Source organism: Kalmanozyma brasiliensis (genome assembly GCF_000497045.1).
Source record: "Kalmanozyma brasiliensis GHG001 unplaced genomic scaffold PSEUBRA_SCAF4, whole genome shotgun sequence".
NCBI classification, from domain to species: domain Eukaryota; kingdom Fungi; phylum Basidiomycota; class Ustilaginomycetes; order Ustilaginales; genus Kalmanozyma; species Kalmanozyma brasiliensis.
Genome location: NW_015961981.1, coordinates 381,930 through 403,242, shown reverse-complemented (window position 1 = coordinate 403,242; position 21,313 = coordinate 381,930). Strand labels below are relative to the sequence as shown.

The 21,313-nt window shown below is 59.8% G+C and overlaps 6 protein-coding genes across 6 annotated transcripts; 4 read left to right on the top strand and 2 right to left on the bottom strand.

Annotated features, from left to right (window-relative positions):
- Positions 1–107: 107 nt before the first annotated feature.
- Positions 108–4,349, top strand: PSEUBRA_004820 (Protein kinase domain protein; the record flags this gene model as incomplete). Its single annotated transcript, XM_016438333.2, has 1 exon — positions 108–4,349. One exon carries the CDS (start codon positions 108–110, stop codon positions 4,347–4,349), a length of 4,242 nt encoding a protein of 1,413 aa, XP_016290782.2.
- A 448-nt stretch (positions 4,350–4,797) lies between these two features.
- Positions 4,798–6,051, top strand: PSEUBRA_004819 (uncharacterized protein; the record flags this gene model as incomplete). Its single annotated transcript, XM_059465378.1, has 1 exon — positions 4,798–6,051. One exon carries the CDS (start codon positions 4,798–4,800, stop codon positions 6,049–6,051), a length of 1,254 nt encoding a protein of 417 aa, XP_059321570.1.
- A 148-nt stretch (positions 6,052–6,199) lies between these two features.
- Positions 6,200–7,096, bottom strand: PSEUBRA_004818 (Peptidase C15, pyroglutamyl peptidase I-like protein; the record flags this gene model as incomplete). Its single annotated transcript, XM_016438319.1, has 1 exon — positions 6,200–7,096. The coding sequence occupies one exon, from the start codon at positions 7,094–7,096 to the stop codon at positions 6,200–6,202; it is 897 nt and encodes a 298-aa protein (XP_016290781.1).
- A 540-nt stretch (positions 7,097–7,636) lies between these two features.
- PSEUBRA_004817 (RlpA-like double-psi beta-barrel domain protein) lies at positions 7,637–8,674 on the bottom strand (the record flags this gene model as incomplete). The annotated part of the gene is made up of 1 exon (XM_016438317.1): positions 7,637–8,674. One exon carries the CDS (start codon positions 8,672–8,674, stop codon positions 7,637–7,639), a length of 1,038 nt encoding a protein of 345 aa, XP_016290780.1.
- Positions 8,675–10,026: 1,352 nt separating this feature from the next.
- PSEUBRA_004816 (CCAAT-binding factor) lies at positions 10,027–13,542 on the top strand (the record flags this gene model as incomplete). The annotated part of the gene is made up of 1 exon (XM_016438327.1): positions 10,027–13,542. One exon carries the CDS (start codon positions 10,027–10,029, stop codon positions 13,540–13,542), a length of 3,516 nt encoding a protein of 1,171 aa, XP_016290779.1.
- Positions 13,543–15,366: 1,824 nt separating this feature from the next.
- On the top strand, positions 15,367–21,051 carry PSEUBRA_004815 (uncharacterized protein; the record flags this gene model as incomplete). The annotated part of the gene is made up of 1 exon (XM_016438305.1): positions 15,367–21,051. One exon carries the CDS (start codon positions 15,367–15,369, stop codon positions 21,049–21,051), a length of 5,685 nt encoding a protein of 1,894 aa, XP_016290778.1.
- Between the last annotated feature and the right edge of the window lie 262 nt (positions 21,052–21,313).

Genomic DNA, 21,313 nt, shown 5'->3' with positions numbered 1-21,313 from the left:
CATGCTTCTCTCACGATAACCCATTCGTCTCACTGGCAGCAGCCTCCACGCCTCGGGAACCATCACGTAGCTCATCAGCTCTACCGAGGCCACAGTAACGAGCTACGATGTCCTACTGGGCGTCATCCGCCGAGGCGGGGCCTTCGCGCTCACCGCATACGCCCTCAAAATCGCTCGCTCATATCGTCTCCTCGTCGATGACAAAGATGCCAATGCCATCCAACTACCATCTCGCGTCCACATCCGCGTCCAAACACGAGTCTCACGTCCCAACTCTCCTCGTTCGGTCCGCCACAGAGCACGATCTGTACAATGCGGAGCACAAGTCGTCGCACGTATTTGCCTACGGCGGTATGGCACATTCGTCACCGTCAACGGATTCAACGTCTACATTCTCACCCGCCGCTCCGTATCGCACCACCTTCTCCAACCCATCCTCGTCTTCCATCTCATCCTCCGGTCAGCACCGCACTTTGTCTCATCGCAACTCCTTCAGCTCCGTTTCAGCTTCTGACTTCGGTAGCTCCGCCATGAGTGATCGCATGAGCTGGGGCCGCAGCTTGAAGAGGCAGAGCAATAAGAGCTCGCAGGACATCAAATACAACCTGGGTCTCCGTACGCCTGAACTCGGCAAACGAGATGGCGGTCGACTTCGATCCAACACCGAAGGCTCAACGGCTGTGAACAACAGCAGTGGCGATGTCTTCCTCTATTCGAGCCGCAATGTGGAAGCCAGCTCAGAGAGGACCCACCCACCCCGCTTCATGCATCAGCGACGCAAGTCGGACGGTCCGCAGCGATCAAAACATGACATTGGCTTTGAATCGCTTACTCACGGTCGCAGTCATCGCATCATTCGATCGCAGTCCTCCAACACCTTATCAAATGCATTCTTGGACACGCGCAACTACAGACACCAGCCCAGAAACAGCCTCAATAACCTCAGCCTTGTCAAGGACGAGGACGAGGAGATCCTCGTCTCGAGCGACCGCATCGAAATGCCGAGCTCGCCTCTGCGAGAGTCTCAGACCCTTGCAGACTGGGATCTCGAGGATGCACCGCCGCCTTCCTGGCTCTGGAGGAGAATCGACGATCAGGAAGCGCTCGACCGTCTGGCCATCATGACTTCGAGCATCTCGTCAAAGATGTTGCGTAGACGATCCGGCGAGATCGTCAACGGCGCAGCTCGTTCGGCCGCGCACGCGACCAAAAGGAGTCTGCAAGCCATTCGCAGAGCAGGCAGCTTCGACGTCGGGTCCAAGTTCTCGGAAGACACAGGCATCGAACGCACTCGTACGCGGTCCAACTCATCTTCCTCCCTCCTCTCCCATCTGGGACTGCCACCACGACGCGACGTCCGGCATCGGCGCTCCCAGACACTGTGCAACATCGACTCCTCGCATCCGGCCATCCACGTTGCGTTGGAGGATGGCACGCCACCGTCCGTCTCGCTTCCCGCCTCGGTCACCAACTCGCCCAAACTGCTAGGTCTCGGATTACTACCCGAGGGCAACAGGCCCCACGCTTGGCGCTTCTCTCAGATCGCGGAGGTTGAGGACGAAGACAAGTCGTTCTCCAAAGATCTGCCGCAAATTCCCCCAGAGCAACCCGAGCCCGCTTCCTCTGGAAGCGATCAAGAAATGCAGAGGCAAGGATCCATGTCTACCCAGGCATCGCCAGAGACGGACCCGAAAGCCCTTCCATCGGCGTCAGAAGCGCCCTTGGCCTCGGCTGAGCACGTGCCACAGTCTCCCGGCCGCTCAGAGAAGGATCGTCGCCATGGTCTCGCCAAGCGATCCTATGCTGCTCTGATCGATCTGCTGAATCCAGCTCTTCACAAGGAGGGCAAGCTGCAATCTCGAAGTCGCCAAGCATCGCTGAGTGGGCCCGTACCGGCACCCGCGCTCGCGAATGGCGAGCACGGAGGAAGGACTGCATCCGGTGGTTGTGGATCTGGCTACGTCGCATCGGGTAACGCCGGCGGCAGAGCCCGTGGTACCAGTTCGGCCAGTCGTGGAAACGGTATGCATGGCGGAGGCAGTGGCAGCGGTAGTGCTGGTGGCGGTGGTGGTGGCGGAGGTCAGATGAACAGAGGCAACGGAGGCAGCGGATCAGGCGGTGGCGGGCCTCCAGATCGTCGAGGAGGACCGCCTCGCGGCGGAGGCAATTCCTCCTCAGATGTCGCTCCTCCCGTCAACTCTGTCTACCGACGCCTCGAGCTTGTTGGCCGCGGAGCATACGGTGCCGTGTACCGTGGTGTCCACGTGGAGACAGGCGCAGCAGTCGCGCTCAAGGTGGTTAACCTGGACACGCCGGACGACGATGTCAGTGACATCCAACGAGAGGTGGCGCTTCTCAGTCAGCTGCGCGAGGCTGCGACCAAGAATGTGGTGCGCTACTGGGGATGCTGGCTCAAAGGTCCGGAGCTGTGGATCGTCATGGACTTTGCCGAAGGTGGCAGTGTCCGCACTCTGATGAAGGCGGGACCCATCGCAGAGCGATACTGCGCCGTCATTGTGCGAGAGACGCTGGTCGCGCTCAACTACCTGCACAAGTCCGGCATCATTCACCGTGACATCAAAGCTGCAAACATCCTTCTCACCAGCACCGGTAGGATCCTGCTTTGCGACTTTGGCGTCGCTGCGTCATTGGCATCCAGCAGCGTGCATAGCAAGCGCAGCACCTTTGTCGGCACGCCGTACTGGATGGCACCTGAAGTCATCACGGAAGGCAAGACATACGATCAGAAAGCCGACGTCTGGAGTCTCGGTATCACGATCTACGAGATGGCCACGGGCAATCCGCCGCTCGCCGATGTCGAACAGATGCGCGTCATCATGCTCATTCCCAAAAGCAAGCCTCCTCGGTTGCCGCTGGAAAGCGACTTTACGCCCTCGATGCGCGACTTTGTCGCTGCCTGTCTCAACGAAGAGCCTAAAGAGCGAGCCACGTCGGAGGAGCTCAACAAGCTCAAGTGGATCAAGACATACGCAAAAACGCCCGTCAGTGTGCTCAAGGAGGTCATCCAGGCGTACAACGCATGGACCAAGGCCGGCGGCATGCGGATGAGTCTCATCGGCGCCGAGACAGCCGACTGGGGCGAGGCTGGGAATCGCGACTCGTTCGCCTTCGACGGTCGAGAGACGGGCGAGGGTTGGGAGTTCAACACGCTCCGAAGTGCCAGAGAGTGGGACGAGGATGAGGAGGAGGTCGATGGTCAGCCTGCGCCTATTGCCATTCGAGACCATCCACTGCTGAGGCTCTTCGATATCGAGCCGAGTGATGGCGCGACAGGCTCGGCGGGGATGTACGGACAGAGGGGTGGAGGAGCGTCTGAGAACGCGAATGCAAATACGTGGAGGGCAGGCGCGCCGAACGGGCCAGCGACGGCGACGCTACGAGCGCAGCAAGCACCGCCGCAGCTCACACAGCAACAAGCGACTATGCAAGGAACTCTGGCAGCCGCTCCCGGTGCTCCTCTGCTGACGACCAAGCCGTCCCTACCAAGCATGCAGGAGAAGGCCAGCTTCACAGGCACCGGCAACACGCCTTTCCGCTTCGGTGTTGGTGGCGTAGTCGGGTCAGCACAGCCGCCAGCCTCGCCGATGACCGCGACCCCACCTCGAGAGCATGTCCCGATGCGCAAACGCTCGCAGTCGCTCACCAAACCCAGCAGCGGCTCTTCCGGCATTCAGACCAATGCTCGACCTGAAATGGCGGCCATTGTCATTCCCGACTCTCGCTCCTTGCATGATCTGGCCTCACCTACTTCCACCAAACAGCCCGCCGTCAACCCTCCGCGCCCAGCCGCCTCGCGCATGGGCCGCGCAGAGAGCAACGACACGACCTCGACCACCAACGCTCTGTACACCGACCTCGATCGCGGCATCGAGACGCCTGGCGAGCTGATCGCGCACAATCGCCAGTCGCATGGTGGCAGCGACCCCACAGCTGCCGGTTCGCATGCATCGCCCTCGCGTCATCTGCAGAACCTCTGGGATCGAGGAGCGAATGCGCAGGCGTACAGCCGGCTAGCGAGGCTGCGAGCTGGCTACGTACAGGAGCGCAGGCAGAGTGGAAGCATGGGTAGCGGCAGCGATGAGACGCCGGTCACGCCGACGACAGCGCTGCCGCCGCCCTCGCTGACTGCTGGCAAGGCAAGCGCGCCGACGGCAGCAGTGCAAGCGAGGCTCATGGACCCACCCCCACCGCTGCAGCCATTGGACTTTGCGACGTTGAAGACCAAGGAGCAGGTCTCGGCGAGTCTGGGCAAGACCGTGGATGAGTTGGGCAAGTGGTTGGATGTGCTCAGTCTGGGCTTGGGGCGAGCTGTACATTCGGATCTGTAGATCTTCACCGCACAAGCAAGGAATGGACCTTCAGTCACCATACAAGAATAGCTCGTCTTCGAGAGTCGAGGGCGCGATAGAACAGTGGGACCCTTGCTATCTTCCTGACAGGACCCTCGGGCTGTGTATGAGAGAGACCGAGAGAATTCGCCGCCGTTGAGGAGAAAGAGGGATTTTTGCGGTGATGTTCCAAACTCCGCCCACTTGGCGGCCCACGCTTAGGGGGTTTGGAAAGGAAGCGGCCAGCAAGCCACTAAAATTTCGTCATGCAAGTCACAATCAGCTGCAGCCCAACGTGGTCCTGATACGCCTTGAAACCATCATCCTCTCTTTCCTCATCACCATCAACCCTTCTAGATACCCTCCAATGCTTCGTCTTGCCTCAACATCGCCATAGAGACACATCACGCTCGTCTGCAGCTCAGGCACGCTCGTCGGGTCCGTAGACATGTCTCCCACCAACGCAGGCAGTAGCGCTGCTGCCCCGGTCCCCGCCTCGACCAAACGACGCTCCTCGAGCAGCGATGCCAAGCCGGGTCCTTCCTCCAGCTCTCGCCGGCCGCCAACATGCTCCGCCACATCCGCGCGCACCTCACCCGTCAACACCGTCACTGGCTTTGCAGCACCACCTCGCCCACGCCCGCCGACGTCTCCTTCCAAGAAAGCGCGCGCGTCGGCATTCCCTTCGAGCTCGCGCTCGCCCACACCCACCAGCAGCGCCGCCTCCAGCCGCCGGAGCAGCGTCGTTCTCGATAGTTCGGCGTACCGGTACAGCCTCAATGTGGGCAGCATCAACCGCTTCCCTGGTGGCACGAGTGGGGGCGAGATGCTTCGTGCTGCCGCGGCGCAGTCCGAAGCGGCGATCGATCCTAGTCGAGCCTCGATAAGCTCGGATGCGAGCTCACGGTTGAGCTCGCGGTATACGGCGGAAGAGGTGGCGCCGCAGCGCAGGCCCGTGTATTTGGCGCTGCCGAGCGATCCGAGTGCTGTCGGCGTGTGGAGCAGTACCACTCTCGCCCCGCCCTCCGACTCCGGGGATAAGAAACCCGCGACGAAGGGGAAGAAGTCCGAAGAGGGGAAGCGGAATAGCAAGGTGATGACGAGCTTTCCCTTCCCGCATCCAGCGACGCCGCGTCGACGCGGTGGGGCAGGGGGCGATGCACCCGCGGGCGGCACCGGTGGAAGAGGGATAGGCGCAACATGGCAGCGTCTGCTCACCGCCATCTTTGCCGGACCGTACGAACGGCAGTTGAACAGGGAGGAGCAGGAGGACGATCGAATCACGCAGTCGATCATCCACGACATCGCCCGGCGCAACGGGGGGCAGGTCCCACTCCCGTCCAACTACGGTACCTTTCCCCAAGCGGAAAGCGACGATCCGAACGACCCGTATGGATATCGACAGCTGGCAGGCTCGCATCTGCTCCCCTCATACACGTCGGATCTGATCGCGAGGCGGAGGGAGAGGCGGAGAGCGCGGAGTCGGGCGCGGTTCCAGTGCATGGCGAGCTGGACCATCTGGACGGTGAGCGTGCTGTTGGTGGTGATCGTGGTGGTGCTGGTGTATAGTTTTGTGTATCCGGATCGATTGGATATACCGAACCACTCGGATGAGGGGGACGAGGATGCGGTGATGGTACTGGGACTGGGCAGCGTGGTCCAATGGGCGATTGCGACGGGGAGGAATGGTGCCGGGAGATAGGATTGGACATGGACAGCAACGTAGACTTTCATACCCTTCATAGAGCACGCTTTCGTATAGCTTCACACGCATGCTTCGGATCTTACGACACTTTCACGACTTCACGCTTCTGCATTCACTGCGTTGATAGTTTCCATTGCAAACACGTTCATGCCCCACTCTCCTTTGCCATCTGATCGGCCCGCTGCTTGGCAACAAACCAAGCGATCCCCCTGATAACTTCGCTGCACCTCTCCACACCCACATCCTCGGCCGGCGGCACATGCACGAACAGCACCAGCGTGCCCCGTCCATCGCGCTTCGCCTCGCACAGCGAGCAGTAAAAGATGTAATCGCACAGGTAGCGGCCGGGATCGAACGATTGTTGGAGTTCCTCCTTCCGCACCCCGCAGCTGTGAAGGGAGGCGATGAGGGAGGAGACGGGTACGGGGGTGGATTCGATTGCGTTGAACCCCTCATACGACGAGGGGAAGCCTCGGGGATGGCCATCTTGATCGAGGTATTTCGGGTTGAGTCTCTCCAGCTCGGTCGAAGAGAGGGTGATGCGCGGGGCGAAGGCGGTGTGAGCGTCCGGTTTGCCGTACGAGTACTGGTGCGCTTGGGTCTCACACCGGATCGAGCCACCACGACCGACGCCCACGTGGATGACCACATCCCATCCGTCTGGCGGAGCGTCGAAAGGGTATGCGTCGGGATAGTGCTCGCCGACCTTGCCTCCAAAGTCAGGATCCAACCGGGGGTCGTGCCAGAACTCCGCCTCGGGTGGGGGTGTTTGACCGTGCAGACGGGGTACAAGATCCAACACCGATCCGTAGTGTACCGGCACTTGAAGGGTTTGCACCCTCGCCTGCACCCTCTGTCCCCCACTCTCGGAAGCAGGAGCCGTCGAAGAGCCCGGCGGCGACAGCGTTGGCGACGTCGATAGGTCGAGAAGCGTATTGTGTAGCGGTTTGACGGCTAACCAGGACGGATTGTTGCCCACGGACATGAACGGTCCGAAGCCGGTGAGGAGGATGTTGAGCTCCCGACGTGGTGTTGGCGCCATCGTTACAAGCAGTCGAGATCGAGTGGTGCGAGTCGATGTGTTGAGGTGGTTGTATGCGAGCAAGAAGCGCGGCTAGCACTCTCCAGGATGGAGGGTGAATGCGCGTGGGGTAAAAGAAGGGGTCATGCATAGCCGTGCGCGAGAAAAAGACGGATTTGGGCCGAAGCTCCAAAAGTCCGCCGGGTTGAAGACCGGATCTCGAAACCTCACCTTGCACCTCGTCAAACTACTCTCAAGGCACTTGAAATGACCGAAAGACACTCGAACAGACAGGAAGTGATGATGCTGAATGTGTGCATGTGATTGCGAAAGGTGACTGTGAGTGTGCGATGTGCAGAGGAAGAGTGACATTATAAATACAGAGCAAGTGACGAGCGAACAGTCCAGACTCGGATAGCATCGCCATGGGTTGCGCGTCCTACCATCAAGGTGGACGGCGGGCAACACGGCTTCACTTTGGAGCGAACATCGTTCGATGGGATGCAAGCGATGAGTCAACCAGCGACTCACCACTACTAGGATGCAGTCTCCATAAGCTTTTTAAGGGGCAGCACCGATCCACGACCAAGTCAGACCGTTGAGACGACCCAGACTCATATCCGCCAGCGCAGCGAATCCGCTCGGTGTAAAGTCGAGATCACCCCAGGCACATCCCTCGCAGCGATCGGCAACCGACACGGTGATGGTCTTGCCTCCGTAGGTAGCGGCGATCTTGTGACCACAGGCGGGGTTGTTGTTGGGGTTACCCGTGCCGAACGAGTCGAAGAGCGAGTGCGAGATGGCCACAATGTAGTCCGAGTCGCCGTTATACTTGCCGCAGGCACCCAGACCGGGAGCGTAGTACGTCGCCTGACCGGAGAAGTGACCTGTGGTCGACTGGGAAGAGCCGCTGTTGTTGGTGTTCTGGGCGGCGTTGTTCTTGCTTCCGGTAGCTGCGGCATTGCCAGCACCGCTAGCGGGCGTTGAGGTCTGAGGAGTCGAGGTGGAGGCGGGAGTGGTGTCCTCCTCGCACTCGTCCGAGTCGGAGCCCGACCTACCTTGCGACGAGCCAGCGTTGTTGTTGTTGGACGGAGCAGGGGTGGAGCTGGGCTTAGGTTGAGTCTGCTCCTGCTTGGGCTGCGTCTGTTGCTGCTTGGGCTGTTCTTGCTGAGCAGGTGTGGATGAAGACTGAGCGCTGGAGTCCGAGGACGAAGTGGGCGTCGATGAGCCAGAGTCGGAGGAAGACGGCGAAGAAGAGCCACCAGACTTGCCGTTCCAGTACTCGTCAAAAGAGGGAGGAGTCTTGCCAGCGTTGAGATCAGCAATGGCAGCCTGCTGCCACTCTGCATTCTTGGCGTGGAAGTCGTCGTCCCACTTTTTGAGCGCAGCAGCCTGAGCGATCTGCTCGGCGGTCTGCCTCTTCTGAACCATCTTGCTACCGCTTGCGAGAGTGACCGAGCGATGCGCCGGGCGCGCTTGGATCATGGCAGCATGACGACGGACGGCTGCGTTGTGGCTGATGGTGGGCTGTGCGGCCTGCGCGACAGTCAGAAGGGTGAGGGCCACGAAAGCGAGGAGGAGGGTCTTGGCGCAGATCATTGTGGTGAGGTGAATGAGGGACGTAAAAGGAGCAGATGCAAGATGGGAGAGAGAAAACCAAAGAAACCGGCGCGATCAACGCTGCTGGATCGAGTAGAGAAGCAGAAAAGCGACCGAAGACGTGAGAGGAGAGAGAAAGAGGATGAGGAAAAGGTGATGGAGGTGAGGAAGGAAGGTCAAGAGAGCGACTATGTATATACGACGGTGAGGAAAGCGCGAGGAAGGGCAAACGGAGAAGCGCGTCTTTGCTGTCAGGCGAGCACACACATGTCACCCGCAACGAGCGTCCAAGGTTCAGCCAGCGCAGGGCAGAGTCGTACAATAGGCTCAGGGGCTCGAGGCTGCGCATCGATTGATGCAGGAGCAGAAGCGCTGGCTGTAGGAGCTGCATGATGGCATGTCAGGCAGCTGCAGTCCTTCCGCTGCGTATGTCTGTTGCCGAAGAGGCGGCAGATTGGACTGTCGGAGGTCGGAAAGAAGCGCCATTGCTGCGCTCCGCTGACAGGAGCGGATGCTGGCAAGTAGCTTCTCATCGCAAGGCTCAAGCTTTGACCTTTGCTGAGCGTGTTGCACAAAGGGACAGCGAGCGGAGAGGCGTTGGTTGAGCAGGGTCGGACACGCGTCCTGCAAGACGTGAGACGTGCATAAGGTTCCCAGGCCAACGCCGAGCCGCACACCACAGTTTGACAAGTCGATTTGTGCCTGCGTGGGAAAAATGCAGGGCAGCCCCGAGCCAGCGCAGTGAGAAACTTCAGGCCCATCGACCAACTCCAGTGCCAGCAGCAACGTGCCGCTTCCTCCTCCCCTGCCTAAGACCCTCGAGCGAGCGGTCATGGCGGCTAGGACGGTACCGCTGCCGCTGGATGCTGCACATGTTGCCGAGCTGTGAGCCTCCCTGACACCGCCGTCTTCGAGCTCCGCTTCACAGCTCGCCGCACAGCTGCCACGCGTCTGGACCAAAGGCAATCCTCTGCAGCGTCTTGGGATGTCCTGCATTCAATCATGGTCTCACCACGAGGCCAAGGCGTCGGCCGGATGATAGAGTCTCCTGCTTGACGCTGAGAGAGGCACCGGCTGAGCCACTCGACGTTTCCGAGGCACAAGAGGCAAAGGGCCGGAAGGAGGCGAATGATTTTAGGCTGTTACATCGTCGTTTGTTCCTCGCAAACCCCAAAAAATATTGGCCCCCGTTTCCCGAAAAAAAGTGGGCGAGAACCCTTTCCAAGTTTTTTCTCTCTTGACGGCCTTCTGAAATTTTTGAGAAGCAGCAGCTGAGCCCTTCATTCAGCAGTCCCGTCTTGATCATCGTCCTCTCTCCTGCCATACCTTTCCCTCGACGCACATCAAGCATCATGGCGAGGGACTTCAGACCAAAAGGAGCAAGGTCAGCGCCACGCGACACCGCTTCGGCCAAGTCGACGCCCGTCAAGCAAGTGTCGAGCTCGCCAGCAGTCTCCCAATCCACATCGAAGCCAAAGTCAAGCACGCCCAGCAAGAAGAACGATGCATACGACTCGGATGACAGCGTCGACGAAGCTACCTTGATGCGCGAGATCGAGAGCTTCGGTGGTAACAGAGATGATCTCGATCTCATCTCAAAAGCCAACCTCAAGAAGAAGTCAGATGTTCAGATCGACGAAGCAGCCTTCTCTGGCGAAGTTGCCGCTTTCCTCAAGCAGCTCCAATCCGACCCCAACTCTTCCGAGCCCGCTTCGATCCCCTCCAAGAAGAAGGAGAGAGAGCCAAAGCCTGTTGCAGAGAGCTCAAAGAAAGCAGAGGCCAAGAAGCAGAACACCGAAGTCGCTCAGCCCAAAGACAAATCCAAGCCAAAGGACAAGAACCCCAAGCAAGCAGATGCCAAGGCGCAGAAGCCACCGAAGCCGTCCACCTCGCAAACTGGTGCTGCAGAGAGCACAACAGTCCAACGCATGGGCAAGGGCAAGAAGATGGTATTCGATGACGAGGGCGTTGGCAAGGAAACCAAGGCCAAGCCCTCGCTCCACGCTACGGGGCCATTGCGCTTGGAGGCAGTTCCGCAATGGATGTCGCAAACCATGCCCAAGCTTCCTTCCACCAGCACTAGTAACGACTCGCTCTCACATGACCGCATCACACAGCTGCTCGACCTGGGCGCCGATCTGCTGCGTCAAGAAAGTCGAGCTTACGACGACATCACCAGCAGCGAAACCTCGCTCAACAAGGCCGGCGGCAGCATTGGTACCCTCAGCGCCTCCGATGCACGATTCGTTCGCTCGCTTCTTTCTTCAGAAGGCGGAGGTACACTCTCGGATAAGATCTCGGCTTTGACGCTGTTGGTGCAGAGCAGTCCAGTGCACAACGTCAAACACCTCGACAGCCTGCTCAACATGACGCGCAAAAAGAGTCGAGAGGAAGCGAGCCGTGCTACGCGCGCACTCGCCGATTGGCTCGCCAGCGAAGGCGGTCTCGGCTCGAGAAAGCTGCGCTACTTCCGAGATCAGCCTCAGCTCGCTGCTGCTTCTGCCGCCCTCTCCTCTGGTGACCTCGTCGCTGCTGAGGCTGCCAAAGCGCATCTGCTACTGTGGGCCTTCGAGGACCAACTCAAGAAGTTCTACTTCCAGTTCCTCCAGGTCCTCGAGGTTCAATCGCACGACACCATTCCCTTCACACGTAAGCAGGCCACCACGCAGACCTTCATCCTGCTCCGCGACAAGCCAGAGCAGGAGCAGAACTTGCTGCGTCTCCTCGTCAACAAGCTTGGTGACCCGGATCGAAGCGTCGCCGCCAAGACCAGCAACCACATCCTCGAGCTGCTCACCGCTCACCCTGCCATGAAGTTCATTGTCGTCCGCGAGATTGCAAACCTCATCATGCGCCCTACGCCTGTAGCAAGCGCGGAGGACGACGAGGCCGGCAAGACGAGCAACCACAGCACGCACGCCCGCTACTACGGTCTCCTCACGCTCAACCAGACCGTGCTGACCGCCAAGGACGAAGCGACGGCCAACCACCTCATCCTGCTCTACTTTGAGCTCTTCGAAGGCGTCCTCAAGCAGAACGAGGTCAAAGAAGCCAATGGCACCGCCGAGGGCGAAGACGCGGACGAGGCGCCCAAGAAGAAGGACAAGAAGCGATGGAAGGATCAGCCGCGCAAGGGCAAGGGCAAAGGAAAGGGCAAGTCCAAGGGCAAGCAGGCTGCCTCTGCCAAGCCTGAAGAACCCAAGCTGGTGAAAGATGCCGAATCCAAGATGGTCGTCGCCATCCTCACCGGTGTCCGCCGAGCCTTCCCCTTCGCCAAGATGGAAGCCTCCGTCTTCGAAAAGCACGTTAATACGCTGTTCAAGATTCTGCACACCGGCTCGTTCAACATCAGCATCCAGGCGCTGCAGCTCATCTTCCAACTCACCGTCTCGAACCCGCATCAGGAGTCGTCCGCCGTGCTCACATCGACCGCCATCACGGACCGCTTCTACCGCGTGCTGTACGACTCGCTGCTGGACCCGCGCCTGGAGGCGTCGAGCAAGCAGGCCATGTACCTCAATCTCATCTTCCAAGCGCTCAAGGCGGATGCCGAGCAGGAGCGAGTCAAGGCGTTTGTCAAGCGTATCTGCCAGATTTTGTCGTTGCATCAGCCGTCGTTCATCTGCGGATGCCTGCATCTGCTTGGTGAGCTGTTCAGGCGTACGCCGGGGTTGCGCGCCATGCTGACCGAGCCAGAGGAGGATGACGAGGAGCACTTCCAGGACATTGCATCCAGCGATGACGAGGATGAGGATGCTGCGGCGAAGAGGCAGCCCGCCGTCGCAGCTGCTGCCAAGGACGCATCGACAAAGTACGACGGCCGCAAGCGCGAGCCACGTTTCGCCCATGCCGGCGCGACTTGTCTATGGGACATCCTTCCCCTGCTTGCTCACTACCACCCGTCGGTTTCGGTCCACGCCTTGCAACTGCTGGAAGGCGGCAAAGTCAGCACCAACGCCGACCTGAGTCTCAACACGCTCTCGCACTTCCTCGACCGCTTTGTGTACCGCAACCCGAAGCAGAAGGCATCCCTGCGAGGAGCGAGTGCCATGCAGCCTATGGCGCAGGTAGGAAGCGGTGTCACGCGGTCCCGCACGCACGCGCTCAACGAGGGCGAGTTCTTCAACACCGAGGCGTTCTGGAAGAAGCGCACCGACAGCATCCCAGCAGACCAGCTCTTCTTCCATAAGTTCTTCAACCTCAAGTCCAAGCAGCCGTCGAGCTCGCGGGTGCAGAAGGCCGGGGACGAGGACGCGCTGGTGGGGTCGGATGACGAGGTGGTCGCGCCAGCAGTGATGGAGGAAGACGAGAGCGAGTTGGATAGCGACGACGACGCGGACGAGAAGGAGATCTGGAAGGCCATGAAGGCGACCATGCCAGGCAAGGAAGAGCTGGAAGGGTTGGAGGATAGCGATGATGAGGATGACGAGGAGTTCGACTACGTGGACAGTGAGGCGGAAGAGGCGGCCGAAGATGACGGACCGAACGTCATTCCTGGCATGACCTTCTCTGACAAGGATGAGGACGAAGATGAAGACGAGTCCGAGGCTGAAGAGCCGTCCACTCGCGCTTCCAAATCCAAAGCGAGCACCCAAGAAGACTGGGAGGAAGACGAGTCGGACGGTGGCATCTTTGACGAAGACGACGACGATCTCATGCCGTTCACCGACTTCAACCCGAAGAAGCGCGGTGCTGACTCTTCTGACGACGAGGAGGAGGACGATGCTGCCGAGGGTGTGGACGCGAAGAAGCGCAAGAAGCAGGCGGACAAGAAGAAGATGAAGAAGTCGATGCAGAATCTGCCCACGTTTGCGAGCGCTGCGGACTATGCGCACTTGCTCGGCGGTGACGATGATGATGACGAGTAAACGACTTCGCTGTATTGCACGGGAATTCACACGCCGCAATCTCACGTGTACAAGTATCAGTTGTTCCGATATCGTGTATGCTCACAAAAGTCAATTGAGGGCTGAAGCGATCGAGCTCGCTTGTATGAATTCATCCTTCGCCCGCATGGTGAGAACCTGCGCGGTGCACTTTTCTCTCTCGCAAGGCTTGCTAGGGACGTCGGAGAAACAAAAAGTGGGATCCGTCGGGAAGGCGAGGAAGAAATCTTGGATTTTGACAGGAGATGCCGCTCCAGACAAAAGGCCAACTTGCCGCCCGACAGCTCTACCAAAAAGGCAGCTTTCAGAGATGCCAACAAGAGAATTTGGACGCCATCTGGCGAGCCTAAGCGAGCCGAGACGCACCCGCCGAGCAGAGATTGGACAAAACAGATCGCGCGAGCTCACCGTACCGCGCGCGGGGGGGGCAGAGCTGTCACACAACTTGATCCGCTCGTTTGGCGAGTTCATTTGTGCGACCCTATTGGAGCCTGCATCTCGCTTCTGTGCTACCCACCTGCAATCGATCTGCCTCGCGACGCCCGCCCGGGCGCCACAGTGGTTGCAGCTCCGAGCCTCATGTCCGACAATGAAATGGCGACAATGCGTGGGCGAATCTGGAGAATGAGCATGGCGACTCCATCAGATCTGCTGTTTGCGTGAACTGTTGAAGTATCATCAAATGACTTGTGCAAGGATGGACCGACGTGACAAGTGAGGGTGACGGCGTTCAATGGTAGAGCGGCAGAGCGCTTGCTTGTCTTGCAAGAGCGAGAGAGACTTGAACAAGTGCCCGTGCGTCTGGGCTCACCAACTCGCCGCGTTGCACTCGGGGCTGGCTTCGGTTTGAGAGGGCTTCACGCTCCCCCCTCCCCCGCTTTCGCCGAATAATGATGTCGCCACATGCTGCCTCGTCTATTTTACATCATTTATTTTTTACCCCTCGTTTCTTCAATCCTTTGGGCCCACTGCTGCGCCGTGGACTTATTTTTAATCCCATGTCTCACACTGCTGCAGCCCGCCTGCGCTCTCTTCTCTTTGCGGCGCGCTCCAACTCTGAGTGTGTGTGCGAGGCTCAACGGCTGGCGGATTGCATCCTCACCAAATCAATCACTCGCCATCACATCTTCTTGCTCTCTCACTCGAGCTTCTCTTTGCTTCTTGTCTCAGCACGATCATCCCCCCCTCTTGACCTTCTACTTCGCTTCGCCAGATCAGCTTTGTATCCTACGACGGTAGCAGCTGCAGTCACACAATCTCTCCTGGTGATCCGACATCGACCACTCGAGCTTCAAGCCTCCTCTCTGCCGTTCATCCATCGCATCAGTCCTTCGCTCGATCAGTGCGACCCATCTCACATCTCGCCAAGAATCGTCATGGACACATGATCTCGGCTACACGTATCTGCTCGACGCTTCCATCTTCGGCTCAGCACTACAGCCGCTCAGACCTTCAGTCCTCTGCTTTCTGCATCCTCGTCTTCGTCCCCTCCTCCAACACGGTCGCACCGGCATAGAAAGGCATCGTGCGGGTCGCCATTCGCACGAGCCTTGGGCTTCACCTCGTCTCGGACCTAGACTACGTCCTGTGGATCGTCTCCGGCCCTGTACGCATGGATAAGCGACTTGCTCTTTTCTGCCAAACTCGTTGCGACATCTCGTCAAGGTTTGCTCTGTGCAGCCGCACGCCGCTCCGATCTGCGAGCCTATTCTTGGTTCGGCGATCATTTGCTCTCGCCCGGCTCATCGACGTTGCTTTGGCCAGCGTCGTTCAACATTAAGCTCACACAGGGGCTCTCTCCACACTATGCAAGGCACCGACCCATCCGCAGCGGCGGCGCCCTCGTCCTCTCTCCTGACTGCCGAGTCTCAGTCCGAGTTGAAGCGCAAGCCCACCTGGGCTCAGATCAGCTTTGACGACGGCTTCGATCTCAACATCGCCGGCACATCTGCTTTGGGCGCAAGCTCTGAAAAGACGGATCCTTCCTCCAGCTCAATGCAGGCCACAAAGGCAGCATATCCGGACAATGCAAATCCTGCGCACCCTGACACACAAGAGAACAAGAGATTCTCGGTCAGCTCTGCATCTTCCAACAAGGCGCTTCCATCAGTGCCACCTGCATCCAGCACCACGCCGATCAACATCGCAAACACCGATGCAGCGGACAGACGGCAACCATCCAGCGAATCACAGGCTTCCGCTACGCTTCGTCCCGGATCCTTTGGCGTTGCTAGCACCGCGCACGGCCGCGTCCCCTCGTCGCAGGACGGCACGCCCACGCCCAGATCGCCCATCACTCCGCAGGCACTCACCTTTGCTTCGCAAATGACCGCAGCTGCCACACCACAACAGCAGCCGCAGCGCTTAGAATCCGAGTCAACTCCGCTGGCCAAGCAAGCAGTGCATCAGCCTTCCCGATCTCACTCCGGCAGCGGATTGGCCGCCGATCAACAAACGCAGCCATCGCCGTCTCGTCCCATCTCTTCCGCCGATGCCTACATGCTTCCTTCCGAGAGCTCGAGTCGCCCAGGCACCGCCATGAGCCATCTCAGCGGCTCAAATTGGATGCACGATGGACCCAGCAACCGAAGCAGCGTAGGCACCACCTCGAGTACGCCTGTCAACCAGGCCAAGCGAGCTTCCGTGCTGTCGTTTCAGACCGCAAACAGCGCAGGCTTTACCAGCGGCGATGAAGCAGACGAGGAGACGTACGAACGGGAAGAGCTCGCCGACAACACATTCCATGCGTCTCCGGCTGCTCCTGGCATGGTCAACCACGCGCCGTTACCGTCCAACAACATGCGTCCGTGGATCGATCGCGGTCAGTCAGGCTACGGCTCCTCGAACGACGAGCGTCATGTCCCCGGCGGTCTCCCAGGCGCATTCTGGGATGCGCAATCCGCCCAATCCTCGCCTCGGCCTGCCATTCCTCGTCCTCATGCTCGTGAAGAGCTCCGATCTGCTCCTGCCGTCGCGCCAACACAGACGGATGCCGGCATTCCGAGAGCATCCGCGCAGAACGGACCAGCCGATGGGAGAGCCAGCGATGACAATGCCAAGAACGACAGCAGTCGGGATCTCCGCGAGTCAGCCGCATTGCTGCCAGAATCGACCCTCGCACCTATCAAGACACAAGGATTGGCACCTTCTCCAGCAAACTTGCCTCTCTCCTCGACTACCATCACAGCTCCTTCTGACGAGACCGCTCAAGTCATGCTTCGCTCGCCCGACTTCAACAGAGACCGACAATTGCCTTCGGTCGCGCCCAAAGACGCGGCCCCCTTGCCTCCCGCCAAGGACGTGCGGGCAGTCGAACACGTTGCTCCCAAGGTGTCCTTCGTTTCCACTCCCGACGCTGCTAACCGTAGGCTAAACGCCGCAGCGACTCCAGCACCCGTGGACAACGTCATTCCACCGCCGCTGCCAACGGAGGCAGTCCAGGCTCAGCCTGCGTTTGACCCAGGTATGCTCAGGAACGGCCCGACCCTGGTCTCCGACTATCGTAAGAAGCCGCTGGCCGACATTTCTCCAGCACAAAAAGCTGCCGGTCTCGCACATCTGCAGGCGCAGGCCAAAGGCCCTCAGCAGCAGTCCAGGACGGAAATGCAGTCGCACGTCCCCCCAACGAATCCACCAGCCGAGGCTCCACCCATTCCTGTTCTCGAACGAGGTCGCCGCAAGTCGAATGCTAGTCTCACAGCCAACGTGGCGCTAGCACAGCAGGCCGCCGCTGTTGCACCGGGAGCGCAAAGCGGCGACGCGATGGACAGGCCTGGAACCGCTAGCACCGAGAGCGTTTCGCACGAGTCTAGCGCCCCGCCTGACGGAGAGGTGGAAGCACGAGCCGAGTGGGAGCGTCGGCGCAGGATGAAGCGCAAGGACGGCAAGAAGCAGAACGACGTCACCAAGGCGCAGAAAGGTCGCTCGGACGCGTTCAAGACGCAGCTCAAACCTTTGCAGCTCGTTCCCGCCGACAACCTCACCGGTTTCAACGATCGAAATGGCGCTCCCAACACGGCCGCGCGTGGCAACGACGACCGCACCAGCATGGTCAAGGACGACCGAAATGTCAACGTACTGTCGTCTGCACCTGCTGATGCCAATTCGGCGAAGCAGACGTACAGCACACAGCAGCTGCAAAAGTTGCAGGCTCGCGAACAGCGGAGGAGCGTTGGCGCTTTTAGTGCCGCTATGGCCGCAGCCAATGTGGTGTCAAGCGGCAGCAACGGTCCATATCCGGTGTTTGCGTCTCCCGGCTCCGGACCGCAGAAGCCAGGCTCGCGCCAGTATCCCGGCCTCATGGCGCAACGAAGTCTCGTCCCGCCCTTCGAGCTGCAGCACCGACCAGACGGATTGCCTTCCGGCATGATCGGTCCCGACGGTGTGCGAAGGAGCCTCAATGATCCCGAGGTGTGTCTCGAATGCATGATGCGAGACGAGGATATGATCGACATCACCGTCGTTGGCCACGGCATCTGGGAGCGCGAAAGTGACAGGGACTTTGAAGAAGCTGTCCGACTCGAAGCCGAAGAAGCAGCAAATGGATCTGGTGTCTACTCTCCCGCCGAGGGCGACGGCCAGGGCGACAGTCGTAGCACACGAGGCTCGCGCAGGCCTCGCAAAAAGATCGGCAAGGGCGAGCCGCTGACCGTCGAACGACTCAAGCTGCACACGCAGATGAACCCGCCAGCCTCCTCGTTCCGCTGGCGCACACTACAGACATTCTTAGCCGTGCAGGCCAAGTACATCGCTATGGAGCAGTCGAGGATGCGACTCGAGGCGGAGAAGAAGGCGAGATCCATCGCTGACTCCACCGGCAACCGTGGCAGCATCGTCCTACCGGACGCGACTGGGCAGCAGCCAGAGCGCAGTCTGTCCTCTCCCTTTGCACCGCCACGCGACGGTTCTGCTGCGGTCGGCAGTGTCTCACGTCAGTCGATGCTGCCGACAACGGCAGACGACGGCGTGTTGACGCCTCAGCAAAGTCAGGAGAAAGAGCGAGATATTGCAGCAGCGCAAGCAGCCCGTAGAAAGATGACTGCCGGTACAGCGACAACGGAATCGGCTCTTGGCGCCGCCGCCGCCTATCCTGTCACGCCGCTGCAGACGCGCACGCTTCCTCAAACGGTGCCTGGACGTTCCAACTCCGATCCGGACGACCAGCTCGCTGCGCCAGCGTCTGTCGGCAGCGGTCTCATCACTTCCAATGGTGGCCGCCGAATGCCCTTTGCCTCGGCGCAAGCAGCAAGGGCAGCAAGCGTACAAGATCTCCGTTCAGCTGCCGATGCGTCTCGATCATCGCCCATCGGGTACCCCCTGAGTCCAGGAGACAGCCTCGTGCCTCCGTCCAGGTCGGTGCTGGGGACATCGCCGACCGGCACGCCTTCGCGGGTGGGTCGTTCGGGCGCATCTCAGTTGTCACTCATGCACAGCGGCTCGATGATCGATATGCACGTCGCACAGGAGGACCGCGTGGAGCACCGAATCAACCAGACAGGTTTCCTGCCCGGAACGCCTCTTGGTGTCGAGTCGCCGTCCGCGATCAACCGATCCTTTTACGGCTTTCCCGGGGATGGAGACTCGTCGCTTCCCGAGGCAGCCGCCTTCGAGCGATCCAGGTCCAGAATGGTGTCTGGTGATGGCTACGTGGACCCTATGGAAGCTGGACCGCGGGGACTCGAAGTGGACCAGGACGAGACCTCTCAGCAGCGCAAAAAGAAAGGCCTGCGTGGCCTCTTCTCCAAGCTTGCTGGCAGCAGCGGTGCTCCCAGTCGCCAAAGCTCGAGCGGTGCAGGCGCGGGCGGCAGCATCAATGGCAGCATCGCCAGCCGCAATGCCAGCAAGCGCTCGCAAGGCTCGGGCAACGACAGCCCTCGTGCTCGCAAAACTTCGATCAGCGCGGATCAGTCCCTCGATACCACGGGTCTGCCCCAGAATGGCATGCTCAGCAAAGCTCGCAAATCGACCTCTTCGTTCTTCCGCAACGGTGTCGAGCCGGCTGACGAGTCCAACTCACGTCCTATCCTGAGTGGGAACAATTCGATCTTCCAGAACCCATCAGGTATGGGTAGCCAGAACAGCATCGATCTCGGACCTTTCCAGTCTGCGTCGCCGCGGATGGACGCGTTCGCTAGCACCAATGGCCGTGTCATGCCGCAGCAGGACGCAGCGAGGATGCGGAAGGCGTCGAATCCCATGATCCAAAAGTACCTCAATTCGCCTTCGCCTCAAACGCAAGCTACCACCGGTGCGAGCCCCGCGCCCACGTCGCTACCTCCGACGAGCGGCGGCGTGCCCGGCGGTCGCATGACAAGTTATGCCAGCATGCGAGATCTTCGCACCTCGACCCTGCCACCCATTGTGGACGGCGAGCAATACGCGGAGGAGAGCGATGCGTACAAGTCGTACCGCTCGGGCGGTGGCAGCGCCGGCGTGCGCAAGGAGCTGCCCAGCATGCCCTTGTCGGCGGGTGTCGCAGAGCATCGACGAACAGGTTCGACCGGGGCAGGCGCATCAAGAAATTCAATGGTGGAACCGACATCGATGGCAGCGCCCGCACTCGTCGTGGCTCGGCCCGCCGGCAGCGGCCTCGGAGAATACGCGGCTCGTCCTAGCATGCAAGCATCTCGCAACGGGCGGAATGCGGACGGCTTTGGAGCGATGGCCGACGACGCTTCGATGGAAGGCAACGGGCCTCTGCGACCGCCTAAGAACCCACGCCGACCTGACAGTGTGTTCAACTCGCCCAGTTTGGCCGATTTCCATGATGGCAGCGACGGACTGGCATCTGGTCGTCGTGCGTTCCCGCAGCAGGGTCGATCTCAGTCGGACGCCTACCCTGGATCTGTGGGCTCTGCAGAGAAGAGCAAGAAATCGATCTTCCGACTTCCGTTCGGGCGCAAGAAGCGCGAGTCTACCATCGACGGCGATAGGAGCAGACCTTCGATTGTCCTCAGTCAGAATGACGCGCCTGCGCAGGGACGCCCATCTATGTCGTTGGGCCGCTCGTTCTTGCCCAAGCTTCGTGAGCGCAAGAGCTACGGCGGCCTGGGAGCGGCGAGAACCAGCTTCCAGACGGAACGTCAACGAGTCTTGTCCTCGCCCGCGAACGAAACTTCCAACTCGGATCTGCCCCCTCGAAGCCAGAGCGCCTTTGGTATGGCACGACAACGCTTCATGTCGATGGACCTTCCGCGTCGATCTATGAACGTCGATCGCTCCGCTAGCCGCAATCGACTAAGCACGGTCCAGTATGGCTACGAAGACGAAAGGGACGAGGATGAGGACGAGGACGACGGGATGGAGCGCGAACCAGGCTACGAGGCCGAATTCAACCGATATGCGCAGGAGGCTGCCGAAGAGCGCTACCTGGGCACGGGATCGCGAGGCGGCGGAAGGGAGGTCAGCTTTGGCCGAAAGAGTCTCAACATGCTCCGAGAGAGCTTCAGGACGCCCTTGCGTAACGTCAGTGGTGGGGAGCGGGCAAAGTAGTGGCCGAGCATGCAGGCAGATTATCACTGATTTCATTGTCACCGGATACAATGCCATCGGATACAAATCGGATCAAAGCTGATTGCTTGTCTGATGGGGGTGGATGAATCTGAGCGTCTGAGCCGTTGGAACCATGCTTGAGTTGATACGACTTGAAATCACGTGATGCTTCACGCGTTTTGTTGCTTCGAGCGATTTATGGAAGAACTGAGCCAAAATGCAGCTGTGCCCTGGGCGCGCCCGCGGAACCTGTGTTGATCCG